The sequence below is a fragment of the Sminthopsis crassicaudata genome, chromosome 5 (genome assembly GCF_048593235.1).
Source record: "Sminthopsis crassicaudata isolate SCR6 chromosome 5, ASM4859323v1, whole genome shotgun sequence".
Classification (NCBI taxonomy): domain Eukaryota; kingdom Metazoa; phylum Chordata; class Mammalia; order Dasyuromorphia; family Dasyuridae; genus Sminthopsis; species Sminthopsis crassicaudata.
Window position 1 is genome coordinate 272217877 of NC_133621.1, and position 19756 is coordinate 272237632.

A 19756-nucleotide genomic window follows, 5' to 3' on the forward strand; every position below is an offset into this window, starting at 1 on the left:
CTGATGGAAATATGTACATAGAATTTCTGCTACTGATTTCATATATTAGTATTGGCTTATGGGAAATAAATATACCTTCAAAGTTAACTGATATCAATATTTTTATATAGAACTTAATATAGCATGAACATTTTCATGATTATCATTGATATAGAACTAGGAAAAGCCTTAGGAATCATTTAATGCAACCATTTTGTTTTGTAGTTTAGAAAAATAAGAAAATTAGACTTTTTAAATAAAATTAAGTCATAAAAGTGTCATCGAGAAAAGGATGAGAACTTATTAGGAAGTGTTTGTCAAAATATAAGAGACAATGAATACTTTTATAAATAACTGAAAATATTGTTTCTGGCAGAGAAACAAACATTCATTAAGTGCCTATTATGTGTCAGGCACTGTGTTAAGAGCTTTACAATTATTTTCTTGTTTGATTTTCACAACGACTCTGGAAGGTAAGTATTATTAAGGTAAGTATTATTATCTTTATTTTACAGTTGAAGAAGCTAAGAAAGATTAAGTGACTTCCCCTAGGACAACTCCAAAACTATCCAGATGCAAAGTTCTATTCCTATTTCCATTAAGCAGCCTGTGTGTCTGTGTGTATGTGTGTGTGTGTGTGTGTGTGTGTGTTTATTTACATATATAAAAGATATACATGATTTATTTATTCTTACTTAGAAAAAATCTCATCCCTCTGTGATGATAGATATAAATTATGGTTGAAAATAATTATCCCAATATAGAAATCATATAAATGGATACAAGTCTTGTTCTGTCAGTTTAAATGACAGGTACAAAATATAATATTGGTAAAAACAAAAGTGACGTAGTGAAAACACTTTTCATTAGTCAATGACAAATCACGGAATTTTTATATACGTACTTCACTTTCCATTTGATATATCTTCAGTAGTTGCTTCATTTCCAAAGCCTTTTGTGAAAGCATGGATTCTTCTTTTTGGGAATCTGCAAGTTCTTGTTGAAGCTTTCTTATCATATCCTGATGGAAATATGTACATAGAATTTCTGCTACTGATTTCATATATTAGTATTGGCTTATGGGAAATAAATATACCTTCAAAGTTAACTGATATCAATATTTTTATATAGAACTTAATATAGCATGAACATTTTCATGATTATCATTGATATAGAACTAGGAAAAGCCTTAGGAATCATTTAATGCAACCATTTTGTTTTGTAGTTTAGAAAAATAAGAAAATAAGACTTTTTAAATAAAATTAAGTCATAAAAGTGTCATCGAGAAAAGGATGAGAACTTATTAGGAAGTGTTTGTCAAAATATAAGAGACAATGATTACTTTTATAAATAACTGAAAATATTGTTTCTGGCAGAGAAACATTCATTAAGTGCCTATTATGTGTCAGGCACTGTGTTAAGAGCTTTACAATTATTTTCTTGTTTGATTTTCACAACGACTCTGGAACGTAAGTATTATTATCTTTATTTTACAGTTGAAGAAGCTAAGAAAGATTAAGTGACTTCCCCTAGGACAACTCCAAAACTATCCAGATGCAAAGTTCTATTCCTATTTCCATAAAGCAGCCTGTGTGTCTGTGTGTCTGTGTGTCTGTGTGTGTGTGTGTGTTTATTTACATATATAAAAGATATACATGATTTATTTATTCTTACTTAGAAAAAAATCTCATCCCTCTGTGATGATAGATATAAATTATGAGTGAAAATAATTATCCCAATATAGAAATCATATAAATGGATACAAGTCTTGTTCTGTCAGTTTAAATGACAGGTACAAAATATAATATTGGAAAAAACAAAAGTGACGTAGTGAAAACACTTTCATTAGTCAATGACAAATCACGAAATTTTTATATACGTACTTCACTTTCCATTTGATATATCTTCAGTAGTTGCTTCATTTCCAAAGCCTTTTGTGAAAGAATGGATTCTTCTTTTTGGGAATCTGCAAGTTCTTGTTGAAGCTTTCTTATCATATCCTGATGGAAATATGTACATAGAATTTCTGCTACTGATTTCATATATTAGTATTGGCTTATGGGAAATAAATATACCTTCAAAGTTAACTGATATCAATATTTTTATATAGAACTTAATATAGCATGAACATTTTCATGATTATCATTGATATAGAACTAGGAAAAGCCTTAGGAATCATTTAATGCAACCATTTTGTTTTGTAGTTTAGAAAAATAAGAAAATAAGACTTTTTAAATAAAATTAAGTCATAAAAGTGTCATCGAGAAAAGGATGAGAACTTATTTCTTAAGACCACAAAGTTCTTTTGATGATGCAACACACCTTTCATCCAAGCATGCATCTTCCTCCTTGCTCATGATAAAGCATTACTTTCAGTCTGATTTCCTCATTCACCTTCTTGAGAATTATAACACCTCCAAAAGCACATAGGGGATAAAGCTTTTTATGGGCAATTCACTTGGAAGGTGGGAGAATGGTAAAGGGTACAACAATATAGCTTCTTATACCTGAAACATTAGGGTTTACCTTCTATTTTTCAGAAAAAATTTCTTTGCATCTGGCCTTATATGAATAAGGATGCCTATAAGAAAAAGATGCATTTTCTTTACTCTCATAGTTTCCCTTGAAGAATGATTATATGCACTGATATTCTTGCCAGCCCTCATACAATTACTTGAAACGATTGATCTAATTTCATGAAAGCAAAAAAAAAGGGGAGTAGATGGATAGTGGAGTGGAGGTCTTGCTAGCTACTATTTATATCTTCAACTCTGTTTGCCAAGTCTTCAGAGAAGTTCAATTTTAAGAAAGGATAGAAATTATACCCCTGGTTGCAGTCAATGGACAGAAAAATGGGGAAAATTATAGAAAATATGGTACCTCTTCCACTTTTTGATATACAGTATGGTGCAAGGTCAGTGCTAAAGAGAATTTCATGTTATCCTGTAACCTAGCCGGAAGACTAATATACACACATATATACTACATACATAGATGAACATATACACACAAAATACAAACATATATACAAACATATATATATATATATATATATATATATATATATATATATATATGTATATAGGTGTGTGCATTACTATTCATGTTATTAAAAACCCATATATATGGGTGTGTGCATTACTATTCATGTTATTGAAAATCCTGTACATTTTCACTATAAATTAAAGAAAATTATTGCATGTGACTAGCATAAATGAAGCTAAAATGTAAAAGACATTGAACATTTTCTATCTCGTTAGATAAAAATCATCTTAAAAACAAAATTCAAGTAAAGTCTAGTAACCTTTTGAAAGAAAACCATCTAAGAGAAGGCAATGTAAAATTGTCTTAAGAAAACTAGCAAAATTAATTGAATTACTACACAAAACTAAATTCCATTGTGAAATGAATAGATTCAACTACATTTTTTTATCTGAAATTGTACAGTACTTCCACTCACTACTTATGTGAAAAGCATCACAGATAATGAGAACTGTTATTAGATAGTAAAAAGCTATCTATTTTCAATAAAGGAAAGGCACGGATCCCAGAAACTGCAATTCTGGTTATTATGCAAGAAGTATTAGTAAATATAGTAAAAAGACTGACATAAATAATAATGTAGTAGGGAATCAAAAGCACATTTAAAAAAGATGGCTTTATTACCACACACCAAAATTAATTCTTAATGGAATAATAACAGAATTATTGTCCTAAATTTTAAACAAAAGTAGTTGCTAATCTTTGTAATTTCATTAAAATATGATCAACTGTTTAATATTTCTAAAATCAGTTTACAGTATTTTGAATTAAAACTAGTCAATTGATAAATATGTTTCAGTGATTATGAAAAGGGTAATAACTGATGCCCTACAGCATCTCAATTTGAATTGTTACAGTACTCTTAGCACATTTTTTCAGGATTTACCTTGTTTCAGCATTTCTAATAATTTCATTGGAGCATTAAATGGAATACCAGGCAAATTATTAGAACTACAAAATGGTTGTAGGAGTCCGTAGGGTCCTACGATATTTGGTCCTTTTCGAAATTGCATGTAGCCTAGCACTTTATGTTCGATAAGAGTAAGGAAAGCTACTGCTAGGAGAATTGGGATAATATATAGTAATATTTATCAGTATTTATTTACAAGTATTTAACTCCATTTACATTTATGCACCAATACTATACATTTAAAATTTCATGGGCTAGCTACACCATATTTTTAATCAAAATGAGTCATCTTGTCTAAAAAATGGATATGGGGTTGATTTTTATCATGAATGTTTCCTCCTTCTTGCATGTCAGATTTTTTTTTTTTCCTTTTGGTAGAGGCAGTTAGGGTTAAGTGACTTGCCCAGGGTCACACAAGTGTCTGAGGGCAGATTTGAACTCAAGTCCTCCTGACTTCAGGACTAGTGCTCTATCCACTGCGCCACCTAGCTGCCCTCATGTCAGAATTTTGATACTGAATGTTGCTAATATCAGAAACTGCTGAAAATTCAAATTCCTAATTTATCTTGATCAAAATAACTTTAAAATTCAATTCAAAATGCTAAATGTTTGTCAGATAATATTTAAAGACCTACCTCATCTTCTGCCTGTTCATTTTCATATATACGTATTTGCTCTCTTAAATGGATAATCTCATCAGTTGACTCTTTATTTCTCTCTTCTACCCCATGATCTTGCTTTTCAGTAGAAGCATCAACAGTCAGGGAGCGATCCCTAAAGTTCATCCAGTTACTTTTTAATACCCTTCTTTTGAAGGCCCCTTTGTTTTGGGCATCTTCAGATATTTCTTGAAGCAAGGCAAATTCCCTCTGCTTTTGGGTTAATTTTTCTTGCATGGACTCTACTTTGAGAGATGATTTTTTCAATTTTTCCTTTTGTATATGATTTGAGAGTTCAAATTCCTTCACTTTATCCTTGGTCATCTCTAATTCTTTCTGTGTTTTTTCTAAAATTGATGTCTTCATTCTAAGGGAATCACGTCGTTGGTACAACTCATTTTTAGCTTTAGAAAGCTTATTTGACAGGATGTCAATTTTGTCTATTAGTTGGTCCTCTAAAAGGAGCCACTCTTCTTGTTCTCGCTGAAGGTGTAGTTCTGGTGGCTGATGTTCCTCATAAAGGATGTCAGAACTTACAGAGGAACTGTTAGTTTCAATTTCTGACTGTGTTTTTCCTCCGTTTTGTTTTTTACCTTCCAATCTAGAGTTCAGTATTGCATTTGGAAAAAAAATTACAAGTGATTGTGTTATATAGTAAAAATGGATACAATTCTAAAAATAGAGGAAAATTTGCAGTAAACTTTGTGAGGAAATCTGAAAAACTGAAAATTTAATTTTCAGGATTCACTTTTTAATTAATATATTTTCATATTGTATTGTATTTTAAAATAAGTTTTTATTCTCAAGATAATTGCACATGTTTAACATACATTGGATTACTTGCTATCTAGGGGAAGGGTGGGGGGTGGAAGGGAGAAAAATTTCAGAAACAAGATAAAAAGTCAAAAACATCAATTCCTGCCCTCAAGATGCTTATATTCTAAATGGGTAAAATAACATGTAAATAGAATACATGAAAGCAAGTATGAATACCTGAGAGGCAATATCCGAAAAGAAGACACTTAGTTACTAAGGGCACTGAAAATTGTCAAGGAGTTAAATTTCAGAAAAACTAGGATAGATTTACTTGAAGTGATATAAAGTGAGCAGAATGAGCACAATGTACATCACTATTATGTGATGATCATCTATCAAGTGCTTTTCAGCAATACAATGATCTAAGATAATTTCAAGTGGAGAATGCTATCCACATCTGGAGAAAAGTACTTATGGAGTCTGAATTCTCAAAATGTTTTAGAAAATCAATGTTCCAACAAGTCTTTCATTAAAATAGGGGAAAAATACTCTTTCAAAGAAGGAAAAATAGCAAGTAGGCCAATATAGATGGATTTCAGAGTTAGAGAGAGGGGTAAAGTGCACGAAAACGGGAAAAGCACGAAGAGTCCAGGTTATAAGGGATTTTGAGGGCCAACAAAAGGAATTTATATTTGATCTTAGAGGTGATAGGAGCCAGTATTACTTAAGGAGGAATAAAATCATGACATTTGTGCTTAAGGAAAATCACTTTGGCAGCTGAGTGAAGAATGGATTGGTATGTGGAAAGCCTTCATACAGAGAAAGAAAGAGGAAGGCAAGTGCAATAATATAAGCAAGAGGCAATGATTGCCTGTATTACATTGAACAGAAATGGACTGTTACGGGAGGTGCTACAAAGGCAGAAAATTTGTCATTAGATTGAATGTGAGAAGTAAAAAGCAGGAGTTAAAGATGAGGAAGATAGTTGTCACTAATAATAGGATCAGAAGAGGGGAGGGCTAAGGAAGAAAGATAATTAAGGTCAAGATGCATATGGCAATCCCATTTGAGATGTCCAAAAAACCCACAGTGATGTATAGCAGAAACTTGAGAGACTAGGGCTGATCATAGAAACCTGAAAATTATTCCTCCACAAGGGTGTTAAGGAAATTCAAGATGAGATCATCAAGAGAAACAGTACATTTTCCAAGATTGTAAGCTCCATGACAACTCAGGCCATGTCATATTCTTCCCTTATCTTCCCTAAGTTTCAAAAGTATTTTGCATATAGCAGGGGACTAAGGGCATTTATTGAGGAATTTGAAAATAACATTATTTATAGCACATCAGAATCCCTTCTTGCAGTCTACAGTCCAGTCAAAGTGCCCTCCTTTTGGTTCCACACAGGACAACAGAGAACTCCATTTCCCAAAGCCACACCCTTGTGCTCAGCTTGGATTGCACTGCTCCTTTCCTAAACTCCCTCCATTGGGATTTTATTTGTATACTCTGCTTAGTACATTCTTCTACATGAGTACTGTCCCCTGAAAATCATGCCCTGCTTTCTGCTCTAAATTTCTATGACTTTATTGTATTTACATTTGCATGTGTAGGTTGTATTCTTAAATTCAGTGCAAACTTCCCATTGGTACTTCATTGCCCACAACAGTGCTTGTCACAAAGAAGGCACTTGTTAAATGTGCTGATGAAAGACAATTATCTGTCCTTTAAAAATAATATGATGAAGTGACAGTGGGCACTCACTGGAAACTATTCCAGACAGGAAGATAGAGCATGCCCCCATAGAGTAAAAGGGATTAACAAAGAAGGCTCATTACAGTATTTTCACTGATTTTTTACTTTTGATTTCCTAACCTCAAATTCTCTGTTATAGTGCGCTTCAATGTAAGAGAAATGCTTTTAAGCCTTTATTAAACTTATGAGTTCCATACCTGCCTCTATAGTATTCTTTATCACATTTTACTTTTTGATGATTTGACCTGGATTTAGTTTTTCTTCTTTTCGAGAATTTTTCCTGTGATCGCCTAACAGTGGTTTGTAAACTATTCTTCACTACTCTTGTCATTTGTACCAATTGTGATTTGTTTTGATGTTTTACTGATAAACCACATGAAAGAACTACTTTCTGATGTCTCTGAAGGCGAGGAGAACCTATATAGACAAAAACACAAGTAAATAAAAATATTAGGATTTTAAAATCTGCATGACAGTAGCAGTATACTTAGAATTCAGATTCTCTGGCACTGATAAAATCAGTATTATTTTCCCAAGACAAACAAAATCTCTAATTTACACATTAATTTAAAAAAAAATTATTTGAAACCTCAGATTTTTCTCACAATATAAGAAAAAATATCTGTGAAAAGTAAACATACTGATATGAACTGTGATTGGGACAAATAAGATTAATAAACATATATTATACATATGCTAAATTACTTTAAAAGTAACATAAAATGTGTTTTACTCCAAATAGTTCCATGTCAGCATTTCTTATTCTTTAGAAACTTATAATGTAAATCGGTATACATCATTCATACAATAATCTTTTTCCTCATTTATTCATTGGTCAATCTTCTAACTTTAACCCAAATATAGCTGAGGCACCAGAAGAAAGTTGAAAAACAAAAAACAAAAAACAAAAAACAAAAAACACTTGCCCTTTCAGGAAAATTCCTGCCTCAAAACCTAGGTACTTTATTCTTCAGAGAGATACATAACTAAATTTAGAACTAACCCAGAATTACAAAATTGAGTTATATCAAGTTACATATTTAACAGATTTGATTATCAGATTTTCTTTGGCAACTTTCAATTCATATATTTCAGTGTTCAATTCAACAGTTGCCAGTTTAAGGGAAATCTAAGATTCCAAGATTCAAAGCAAAAGAAGAAACAGCAAAAGCCTGTTTGCTCACAAGTGCCTCCTTGCTCACAATTCCCATGTTTCAAATGTGCATTTCAGTCCCCTAATCTCTCATGAACCATTGAATTCACATCCATCATTTAAAACATAACACAAATGCTACTTTCAAAAAGTTTTTTCTTTGATAGCTGATGCTCTTTCGTACTTTATACCTCAAAATAGCAGTGTGACTGTACTATTTATTTGAATATTATTTATTTTTATTAAGTATTTATGTATTTTTTCCTATTACATTTGTCTACGTAGGCTCTATCCCCCTAGTAGATTGCATACTCATTGAGGAAAAGAACTGTTTCTTATCTCAAATTTGTGAATTTGGCACACACTAGATTCTTAATTCTTTTTGCATTGAAAGTGGTAGGTCATCCTTGAGAGCTTCTGTGGTTGAAAAATCACCACACTGAAGCTAATGAAATCCTTTTTAGCTTGGCAAGGTCTATTAAAGCTTAGACTCTGTCAGATCCTCCAAGAACCCAAAGTCACTTCTATTCTATTATAGGTCAGTGGACTAGAACTTCAGAACTATTGTCTTAGCTATAAATACATATTTGGTTTCTGTTAACATTGGTATTCTGTTAGAAAATTTAAAAATATTCTTACCCTGAACACTATTTGAGGGAGGCAAATCATAATCCTCTGTATCTGTGTTATGTGACTGAGTGAGGTCATCAAGAGCATATGAAGTCATCTCTACTTCGTCCTATAAAATATATAAAAGTACTATCAAATAATAAACTTAAATAAAATCATTGTAAAATAAACTTTAAAGCAATCAGAAAGAATACTATTTATGTAGTCAATGAATAACATTTATATAGTACTTTAAGATATTTCACAACAGTTATCTCTTATACATTATCTCATAGCATTCTCACAACAATTTTGTGAGAAAAGCACTATTTTACAAATGAGGAAATAAGGTATAAGAGAGATTAGGTGATTTGTCCATTTAGTTAGCTAAGAACCCAAGAATAGATTCAAACTTAGGTCCTCCTTTTGACTATTCACTAGGCCATATACCTAACTAGAAGCTGGATTATCAACCTTATAAAAATTATCACAAATACTCAAAATATCTCTTACAAATATTTATAGGAGAGAAACGAAAGAAAAGCCAGCAACCTAATTAGTTTTTTGGCATTTACAAAGGACGCATTTCACAAAAAGACTTCCTAAAAGTATTTTCTGATGAAATGCTCCTATGCTCCATAATGTAGAAAAGGGATCTCATATGTTCATGAAAAATTGTATTATTTTCTACATTGATTTATATTTTCAGCAGTTTTTACATTACCTTATTTTTTTCATTTGGTGTATTCTTCACAAGCCTAAAAGACAAATATTTGATTTCAGTGTGTACATAAAAATATAGTGTCATTACATATTAACCAAATAATTGCAATTATTTCAATATCCTATGCTTTTTCACACTTCTAGTCAGTAAAATAAGATACAGACTATTATATCTCATAGTCATATAATAAATGTTTATCTTTGCCTATTGAACAGTTTTTAAGAGGAAAAAAAATTCTGAAATAACAGCTGGTTTTTCCCATTAAAGAAAATTTCAAAATAAATGTCAGCCATAACATCTTAAATTGTAACACCAATTATTTACTTTTTCAACTGTTCATGTCCCAACTGCTTGTTAGTAAGATTCCAAAAGAATAAGAATTTGAGAATAATCCCATCATGCTTGTTAGAATAAAATAAGTCATCAGCAAATGTTAAATTATGTCCATAATGTTTCACTGTATTCTAAGTTTTAGAAAATATTAACCATGGTAACCAACATAATCATATTTTTTTTGGTAATTCAAGTTACATTGTGCCTTGTGTTGTATTTACTATATTGTAAGCTCCAAGAAGTCAGGTACTATCTTACTTATGTGTTTCTTTTTCCTAGGGTTTAGAATAAGATTCTCCACATTGTATGTATGTGGCTAGTGATTTTTAAACAAGTTTACCAGAACATTAGATGGACTCCTTGTGGAAATTACTCTGATAGAATGTTGATGAGACTATACACAAATCTTCTGAAGTAGTGAAGTAGGAAACTTAAATGTGATTAAACAGAATAACAAATTTCAAAGACAGAAATTCTATGAAATGATTGGCTCTTTCTAGGTTAATTAAAAAAACAAAAAACAAAAAACAAAAACAAGATATGTCCTACAGATTAAGAGTTAGAAAAAGGAATTCAAAATAAGTAAATTATGATTAATTATATGTGAAGAAAATGGGTTCTCTCACTTTTCAGGGGCTCAGTCAACTATTATATTAATAGTAATGGTAAGTTAAATGGAGTATATGTTGCTATCCATCCATATCCCCATTGCTTTTCTCTATACTGTTCAGTGGTTCAAGAAGTGTCGAAGTATGATCTCTTTCAATAAAAACTATTGTAATAAAAGCAGTCATTAATAGAATACTCTGCTGCATGCTGCATAATATATTTATTGGGTTTATAATGATAGTGATATATTTCTATAGCAATTTCCAAAGAACTTAGCTTCCTTAGCTTGCTCATCATATTATCCCCCAAGTCATAAACTTTTAATGGTCCCCCCCTCTTTTGAAGTACATCAAAACTATACTGCCTGGCTATGTGAAGCTCCTTTATATTCAAGCCTACAGTCTTAATCCAAGAACACTCCTCAGAATACAAGGTCCTTTCCAGTTAGATCTGTTTCCTCAATCTAGGAATAGGTTGCTTATTTTTCGCCCAACCTTTTTACCTTTTTTTCAACAGTGTTTCTTATTTCCTGCTTATATTATGGCTAAAATCCACTTAAAACTGGGTTGTTGTGATTGGACTTTATAACTATAACTATAACTATAACTATATATATATATATACATATATATGTATATATATATATATATGTATGTATGTATGTATGTATATATATATACATATATATATATAGTATTTGCACACAAATTGTTTAATCAAGACAGACTTCTTGATGTGTGCCAGTAATGGCATAGTCTTTTTATGAGTATAGGTTGAATTCTAAGAATTCATAGAATCTAGGAGTAAGGAGGTGATAAGTTTTCTTATTCTATGCTCTGATCAGAATACATTTGAAGAACTTGTTAATTCCTGGGAGATATATTTTAGGAAAGACATTTAGCATTTCAGAATAATTCCAGAGGAGAGAGATCAGGATGGTGAAGGATAAAATCCCTGTCAAAAACGGCAATTGGTGATGTTTACTGCAGATGTTTACCATAAAGAAGAAAAGATGAGGATTTGGCATGACTGGGAGTTGTATATGTGTTCAAATAAAAAAATAACAAGACAAATAAATAATAGACTATTATGTTTAAATGACCCTCCAAAGGGTAGGACGAGACACAGAAAAACACATTTGGGATCACTGCATGAAAAAAACAAAACAACTAACTGTCCAAACATTTAAGACTATTTAAAAGGAATGGATTGCCTTAGAAATTAACACGGTGTGGGTGTGTGTGAGTGTGGTGGTGTAGTGTGTGTGTGTGTGTGTTTGTGTGTGTGTGTGTGTGTTAGAGAGAAAAAGAAAGAGAAATAGAGAGATAGAGAGAACAGAGCGAGGACAGAGACTGTGCATGCTCGCAAAAACAGTGAGCAATCAATCACAAATGTAGGAACATTGTTCTTTGATTTACCTCGCATGGACCTCACAAACTTACCTGTTACTTTGTTCATGTACCTTTTAGGTAACTTCACCTTCCTACTCTGATAAGGTATCAAAGAAGGACTTTAATAGGAAAAAACACATTTTGTAATCATTCTTATTATCAATTTGTTCCAGCATCTAATTTTATTCACAGATTTCATAGAATTAAAATAGAATGTTCGCTTGTAACTTACCCTCTTTTGATTCCCTTTTCAGCAAACTTTCCCAAAGAATAGTAATTTCTCTGGTGCTTTAGCATTATTTCTCTCTCCAACTGCTAAACATATACCCCAATGGCAAGAAAAGTTTTAAAAACCAAAATATTCACAGCAACAACTTTTTGTAATAGCAAATAAGGAGGAATAGAGTAGCTGCTCATCGGCTGAAGAATGGCTAAACAAATTGTGGTTTGTTGACATAATGGAACATCATTGCATATGGCTAGGAATAATTTTATAGGAGGATGAGAATATTTATATGAATTAATGCAAAATGAAATAATGACAACCAGAACAACAATACAAATTATTAAGGACAATAAAATAACTGTAACTGAATACTATGAAATTATGATATCCAAACTTGGTCCAGATGTGACGGTACCATCTCCTATTTTTGCAGGGTGGAGGACTACTCAATATGGAACATTGCATGCGATATTGATGTAGTCATTAGGGATCTTTCACTAGAAGGGCGAGGAGAGAGATCTTGCAGAAAGAGGCTGATATGAAAGTAAATGATGACACATTTTAAAAAAGCAAGCTTTCTCCCAATTGTCTCTGGCTTTAAGTCTATGTAAAGCTTGTAAGGCTACGTAACTTACAAATAAGTGTAATTGGTTTCTTTACACTAATTGAAGTAGCAATATATATGCATACAACTGAGTTCATATGAGTTACTGGCACTGAAGCGGGAAGAGATGCCCTTTTCAGTGTCTCTCAAAAATAGTATATATATTGTCTTCCTGAATTTATCTAATTTTTGGTTTTGGAGTTAATTATTTCAGGATAAGTTTTTTAAGGCTGTTAAATTAATTTTTAAGTTAATAAAAGTAAATCCAGGCTTGTTTTTAAAGCATTTTCTATTTTCTAAATGTCAAGCCAGATCACTTCCACATTCCAACTCTTATGAATTGGAATTTTCGAGGTGGTCTCTTGCAAGTACAGTCCCAACATGAATTGTGAACCCTCTTTACCATATTCCTGCATGGCTCATCTGTTATCTTATGGTCTTAAAGAGTTTTTTTAGATGGGGCAGCAAGTAGCTGTTTTCTGCTTTTTGCTCTTCCTCAGCCTGTCCAGAAGCCATATGAGCACTATTAGGCCTTATAAAACAATGACTATGTAAGCACTTCTCTGTTAATTCCCCTTTTTTATTCTGACATCTGGAAAGGCCATCAACCTTCCTTTCCTCAGGCCCATTTTACAAAGTGGTGGGTTGGTGACTAGATCTTTTCAATGATTTTGTAGGTCTGCAATTAAAAGAATTTTAATTAAATTTCTTTAGAATCTAGGTTGGCTGACTTTTTGGGGGGGTATCCTTATGATTGGCTCATGATAAGCACTTAAACTGATTCACTCTTGAACATTTCTACTGATGGGAAACTTTCTAATGACTAAGAGAACTCATCTAACTTTTGGAGTAGCGGTAAGCCTATTCTCTTATCTCATTGGCACTTTTTATACATTTGCAAACTTTTGCAAACGATCTTGCTTTGCTCCTTGAAATCCATATCTTATGTTATTTTTTTTTCCCATATGCTACCTTTCTTTCAATAGGCACTGATGTAACAGTTCCAAAATAAAAGACCATACTTACAGCAATAGAAAAACATACATTCATGGGACCTTAATTTCTTAGCAAAAAACAAGGAGATGTAGAATGGATCTGAATCTAGAATTTTAGAGCAAACTGAACTTACCATAAATGTTAATATTGGAAAAAAAAACTCCAGTTAAATATTTTGACAAACTTACCCCTTTGACACATGCTGCACAGGTGCTAAATTTTTCTTGGGAGAAATATGCATTATTGGAATTTTTTTCCCAGGAATTTTATTTTCCTCATCTTTACCATACTGATGGCTCTCCATAGCAAATTGATCATTAACTTTATCAAATGTTCTATTTTCTGTTAATTTATCAACATCTTTGTCCTCCACTGTTTCCATTCCATTGATTTGATGCTTTTGCTTTTCCTCTTCCACCTAAAAGGAAAGCTTAGCATCATTGTCACTTTATTGATGTGTGTTGTCTGTGTGTAAATGTGTGCATATACACATACACACACTTTTATACACATGTATTTATATGCTTACTTAGGTACAAGTACTAAACTTGTGATTTAACTAGTACAAGGAGCCATCTGACAAGAAAATTCCTTCTATCAATTCTACCAATGTTTAGACCATTGACATGTTAAATGACTTGCCTATCTATGTCAGAGGTGGGACTTGAACTAATCTTCTTAGCTCACTATCAAATATATCAGGCTGCCTTTCATTTTTTTACTTTTATTTTGAAATACACATTATCCTCAATATATATTACCTTCATTTTATTTTCTGGGTACAAAAATGGTCATACTTTTATAAATTTTGTATGAAAGCAGAAAAATTTACTGAAGTTTCAAAATGATAGCTCAATTACTATCTCATTTTGTTTGTCATCATATTTTCATATTGTTCTCTCATTTCTCTCCTTTAATAAGCAGATAGGAACAAAGAGATACAACATCTGACTATTTCTGGGCTTTCCCACCATTTCCTCACACTGACCAGATAGATCAAGCTTATTTCCCACCATATGATGGTACCCCATCCCATTTCGCATTTCTCATTCCTTACTGTCAAGTTCAAAAAGTAAAACAAAAACAAAAGGAAAAAACCCCCTTGAAGTTAATCACTGAAATATTGGATTAACAACACAGGAAATTGAAGTAGAATGAGATTTAGGCACCATGACTACTATGTGATGGAAAATCGATGCCATTATTCCCTGTTTACAGAAGTTTACAGAAGCACAATGTTTTTAGCAAAGAAAAAAAAAATAGGAAAAATATCTTAATCTAATGCTACCATTTTATATATGAGAAACCTGAAGGATAGATACATTAAGTAACTTGGTCAAAATCATGTTAATAAACTAGTAACAGAATCCAGCATACTGGGTGAAGGTCCCCACATTTGATTTAGAATGAAGTTGCATTATTTAGTACTTTATGGTAACATTGAAGTGTTACAAGCAGCAGTTGAATCAGTCTTAACTGAAGGGTTTTGGCTCTCTCTCTTTACTATTTTCTCTTATGTCATCAGTTATTGTGAAAGGATAATTAGAAGACTGGTGAAGGTACAGATGAACCAAGGCCATGTAACCTAACTTCCCTGAGGCTAACCTTTCCTCATTCACAAGATAAGGGGGTTTGATTCTATTACTGTCAATGCTCCTTCCAACAACAACAACAAAAAAAAATAAGATTCAATGAATGAATCATCTTAGTTTGATAGCGTCTAAAGTCAATCGCTTATGCAAACATATCACAAGTCAGCATTTTGCCATTGTTTTTCGATCATTTCTCCCATTTTATATTATTTCTAAGTGCTAAAATGACATCTATAGCAAATGAAAATATATTTTGAAAAAAATAACTAAACACAAGAGGAGGAGCTTTAAACTTACTCAGAAGATGTAAGTTTAAGTCTCAATTCTATAATTTATTATTTGTGGAACAGAAAATACTGTATTAATGCCCTTTTGAAAAATGTTAAATGATTCACAAAATTGTGTTTCATTTTCTTTTGAAATACAGAAATGGAATGATTTTAGTAAAATCACTAAAGATGGACTAACAGATCACCATAAAATATTAGTTTAATCAGATGCATTAGAATTTTTCCAAAGTTGGCTTATGTTTTTAGTATTTTAAATCACACCACCTTACATTTGGCTAAGAAAATAAAAATGTCCATAGAAAGCAAAATTCTTTCAAATATCAAATATTTCAAGGATTTGCATAAAAAAGGATCTTGAGCTCAGGTTTGTTTTGGATCTGTGTCTTAATTATCTTTAAGCTTATCCTTGTTCTTTTGGCTACCTAGTCCAATTTGTGTGTTTGATTTAGAAAGTTTCTTGTCAACATGTCAAATACTTGGGAAATTGATGGGAATAATTTAGATGACCAAAATAGAAAACACTATAAAAAGGCTTTCTGCATATTTTCCTTAATGCAACCTTCAATATACTTTGTACAAATAGCAAGCATTTAACCAAAGCATTTTCATCATGTGAAAAATCAGTTCCACAGGATGATTGATTTAGAGGGAAAATAGATATAGAGTGTCAGAAGCTACCTCTTTTTGTGGTGATATTTTTTCTTTCTCGAAAGTCAGAGATTCTGCTTGCAACATTCTTAACTCATTTGTCAGTCTTTGTGTATCTTGCCTCCAATCTTTATGCAGGCGCATTTTGGAGATTTTGTCCCTATGGGAGTGCATCTCAAAACTTACCTCATATGTAGAGTGGTAGTCATTGTCAAGACTGCTCTGAGATGAGGTTTCTAGATGTTTTGTTTTCTTCTTGCATTTTCTTGGTTTAATAAGTTCAGCTTTTTTGTCTTGGTTAATTGATTTCATATTATCAGACAGAGTAAGCTGAACATGACTTCCTGGACCACATGATTGGAGCAAACTTGGGATGTTTCTGTGCTGACTAAATGTCATTTCTGTGCCAAATGATCTATCTTCCTTAATTCCATTTATAGCAACTTTTGAGTCAGCTTTTATTATATTTTTTGCAACATAAGCAGCATTGCAATCATGTTTCCTCTCCAACTTCGAATGCCTGGAACTTTTGTGACTGTCATTTATCTTAGAAATATTTGGAGAATCCCATGACGGAATATCTGAAAAGAAAATATTTGAGTTAAATAGAATATTTTATTCTGATTAAATCAAGATCATATGTAACATAAATACAAGATAACATGGATACTCTAGCAGTTAATTTGAAATTCACTTTGAAAATTAAGTTTGCTGAGAGCTATATAGAATAGGAAAACATGGAGAGAAATTCAGCAGTAAAGTTTTATGTTTGGTTGAAACAAAATCTTCATAAAGGAGATTATGATTCAGTTATGGCATTCATGAATTATCCAATGATAACATTAAAAAAACAACACTGGTCAGTATGGTAATTCCATCTCATTCAAATCTATGTCATGGAAACAATTACCGCGAAGCGTCAGTTAACCAGGTACTTTAATAGTGGGGAAAATTAAATTGATTCTATTTAACTTTTCGAGGAAGTGAACATATAAATAACTGAAAAGAACCGATAAAAGGAAAATCCTCTATCCATGGATTCTCTATGTGTATAAAATGCATTCAGGTTTTAAGATAGGAAACTCTGAAAACAAAAAAGAAGAAAGTGGAAATTACAATTAATTAATCACAGAAGACAATGTGAGAGGAGGAAATTGAAAGATACCTATTCTAAAGACACTACCTACATTCTAGGCTGCTGAGAGCATTCAGCACAAGTCAGGGAACTTGATTATCACTTGGCTTTACATTTACTTTGCTTACCTCTACCAACAAAATGTGGAATGGAACAATTTGACCAAATAACATACTTAGAGAAAATTCAGAATCTTAAATAACTACCTTCTAGAGGTTGTTTTTCTTTCTCCTGTCTTACAGGTGGTTCACACGGCTTCTCAGACCCTGGCTTTTTTGCTGGAAATTTGTAGCTTGGGTCAGACCCACTTCCAGTGTCTTTCTCGTTTTTGAACAAAGCATTTGTTGTCTTTGTGGTTTCTCCGTGATTGTGACTTGACTTTGAAGGGGATTTGCGAGCATGTTTGCTGCTCTCCACCTTCAAACTTTGTTGATTTTTATTTTTGTCACCAGGACTTGTTGAGTCCCAGGAAGAAGTATCTGAAAGGAAAATATTTGCGATAAATCGAACATTAGTTTTACCTATGTCATATATTATTTTTTTCCTAGCATGTTACTCAAATCACCACCTATACTTTTAATTTAATTTTGCTTATGTGTTGCATTTGATCTTTCAGATAACATGACAAAAGGCTCACAAAAACTCTTTGACTTCACTATACAGCCTACTCTGATTCTCGATCATCAGCTCTAATTATGTATGTTACCTAATAAATACTATCTGCAAATGTGGTTGCAAGGAATGTCTTAGTAAGATAGTTAGGGAAAGATTTTTGAATATACCGATGAAACTTAAAATATATATCTGAATTCAAACTATTCAGCATTCTGAAATCGAATGTCAACCTCTGATTTTTGAACCTGGGATATATTTCCAGAGAATTCCCAATTGGCTTAGGAAGAGAGAGGATAAAAACAATTTTTTAAAAGTTTCCATCTTATTATTTCAAAACACAGAAAAAAAACCAAAGAAAAACAAAACCAAAAAAAAAAGGAAGAAAGAAAAAAAATCATAAATCTTAATAGCAAAACCACTAGCCAAGACAGTCTCAAAGAAATTGAGAAAGTAAATGAGAATTGCTTCTTTCAGTAACTATTTTATTCGGATTAAATCAAGAAAATATGTAACCAAAATGAGGTCAATACTCTAGCAGTTAACTTGAAATTCATTTTGAAAATTAGTTATATGATAGCTAAATAGTCTAGGAAACCATTGAGAGAAATTCAATGGTAAAATTGTATATTTGGCTGAAACAAAATCTTCATAAACATTTAATCCAGAACAAGAATCAGTTTTGGAATTCATGAATTATTCAATGATAAGATTAAAAAAAAAATAACATTGCTTGTAATTCCATCTCATTCAAATCAATGCCATGGAAACATTTACTGGGAAGCTTCACTTAACCAGGTAATTTAATACATGGGGAAAGTTAAATTCATTGTGTTTAACTTTTGTGGAAGCGAGCATAAAAATAACTGAAAATAACAGAAAAAAGGAAAATACTTCCTATAGGGATTTTCTGTTTGAGTATAAAGCACACAGGTTTTCTGATTTGAAACTCAAAGAAGAAGAAATAGGAAATTACAGTTAATTACACACAGAAAACAATGTGAGAGGAGGAAATTGAAAGATACCTATTCAAAAGCTATTTCCTAGATTCTAGGCTGCAGAGAGCATTAACCACAAGATAGTGAATTTTATTATCACATGACTTTATAGATTTACTTTCCTTATCTCTAAGAACAAAATGTGGAATAGATTTGAATGAGATGGTCACCTCCTTTTAACATTCTGAAACTCTATTACTGGTCTCTAAGGGTTAGCAATGTGGGCCAACAAAGAACTCCCAGTCCCTCTGGAGCTCTTCATTTTTTTGTATTTAAGGGAGTCTTTGCTTGCTTTCTCTTCCTGGTTCTACCACCTATGTTTCTCACTTCCTGCTGCCTATGCTTTTCTCACATTTACTCACTTTTCTTACCATTTACTGTCATCAGCCTACAGTACAGGGATCTGAACAGAAACAGAATAATCTAATCTTTAATCAGCAGCTCTTTTAAGTTTTTACAAATGAAGTTTTATAACACATTCAGGTTACATTTTATCTATTAAGACACAAAGGCATAACTCAACCATAGATCTCAAGAGTCTGGGGCTGAGAGAGATCAATGAGTCTCACCTCTGAATCACACTGATTGTGTGACTGAACAAAGCACTTAAACTCTCAGTGCTCTAGACAATTGTCTGAGACTTTTTCAATGAAATTAAAAGTCTAATCTCTATATCAAAAAGAATTATGGGAGATGGTCTCACATCATATTAGGATTCACCTGTATAACTAACCA

The 19756-nt window shown here is 32.1% G+C and overlaps 1 protein-coding gene across 5 annotated transcripts in view; it reads right to left on the bottom strand.

Annotated features, from left to right (window-relative positions):
* The window catches only part of LOC141544668 (uncharacterized), a 136130-nt gene that overhangs the window by 11931 nt on the left and 104443 nt on the right, over nt 1–19756 (bottom strand). For all 5 annotated transcript variants that reach the window (XR_012482752.1, XM_074271070.1, XM_074271072.1 and 2 more), the window contains 9 exons: nt 17618–17890; nt 16463–16857; nt 13935–14164; nt 9588–9621; nt 8894–8993; nt 7299–7518; nt 4567–5191; nt 1863–1979; nt 884–1000 (listed from right to left, as the gene is read on the bottom strand). Coding sequence is in view for 4 of the 5 variants with exons in the window: in XM_074271070.1 (XP_074127171.1) it covers nt 884–1000; nt 1863–1979; nt 4567–5191; nt 7299–7518; nt 8894–8993; nt 9588–9621; nt 13935–14164; nt 16463–16857; nt 17618–17890 (2111 nt within the window). In the remaining variant the exon portion in view is untranslated. The remainder of the gene's footprint in view (nt 1–883; nt 1001–1862; nt 1980–4566; nt 5192–7298; nt 7519–8893; nt 8994–9587; nt 9622–13934; nt 14165–16462; nt 16858–17617; nt 17891–19756) is intronic.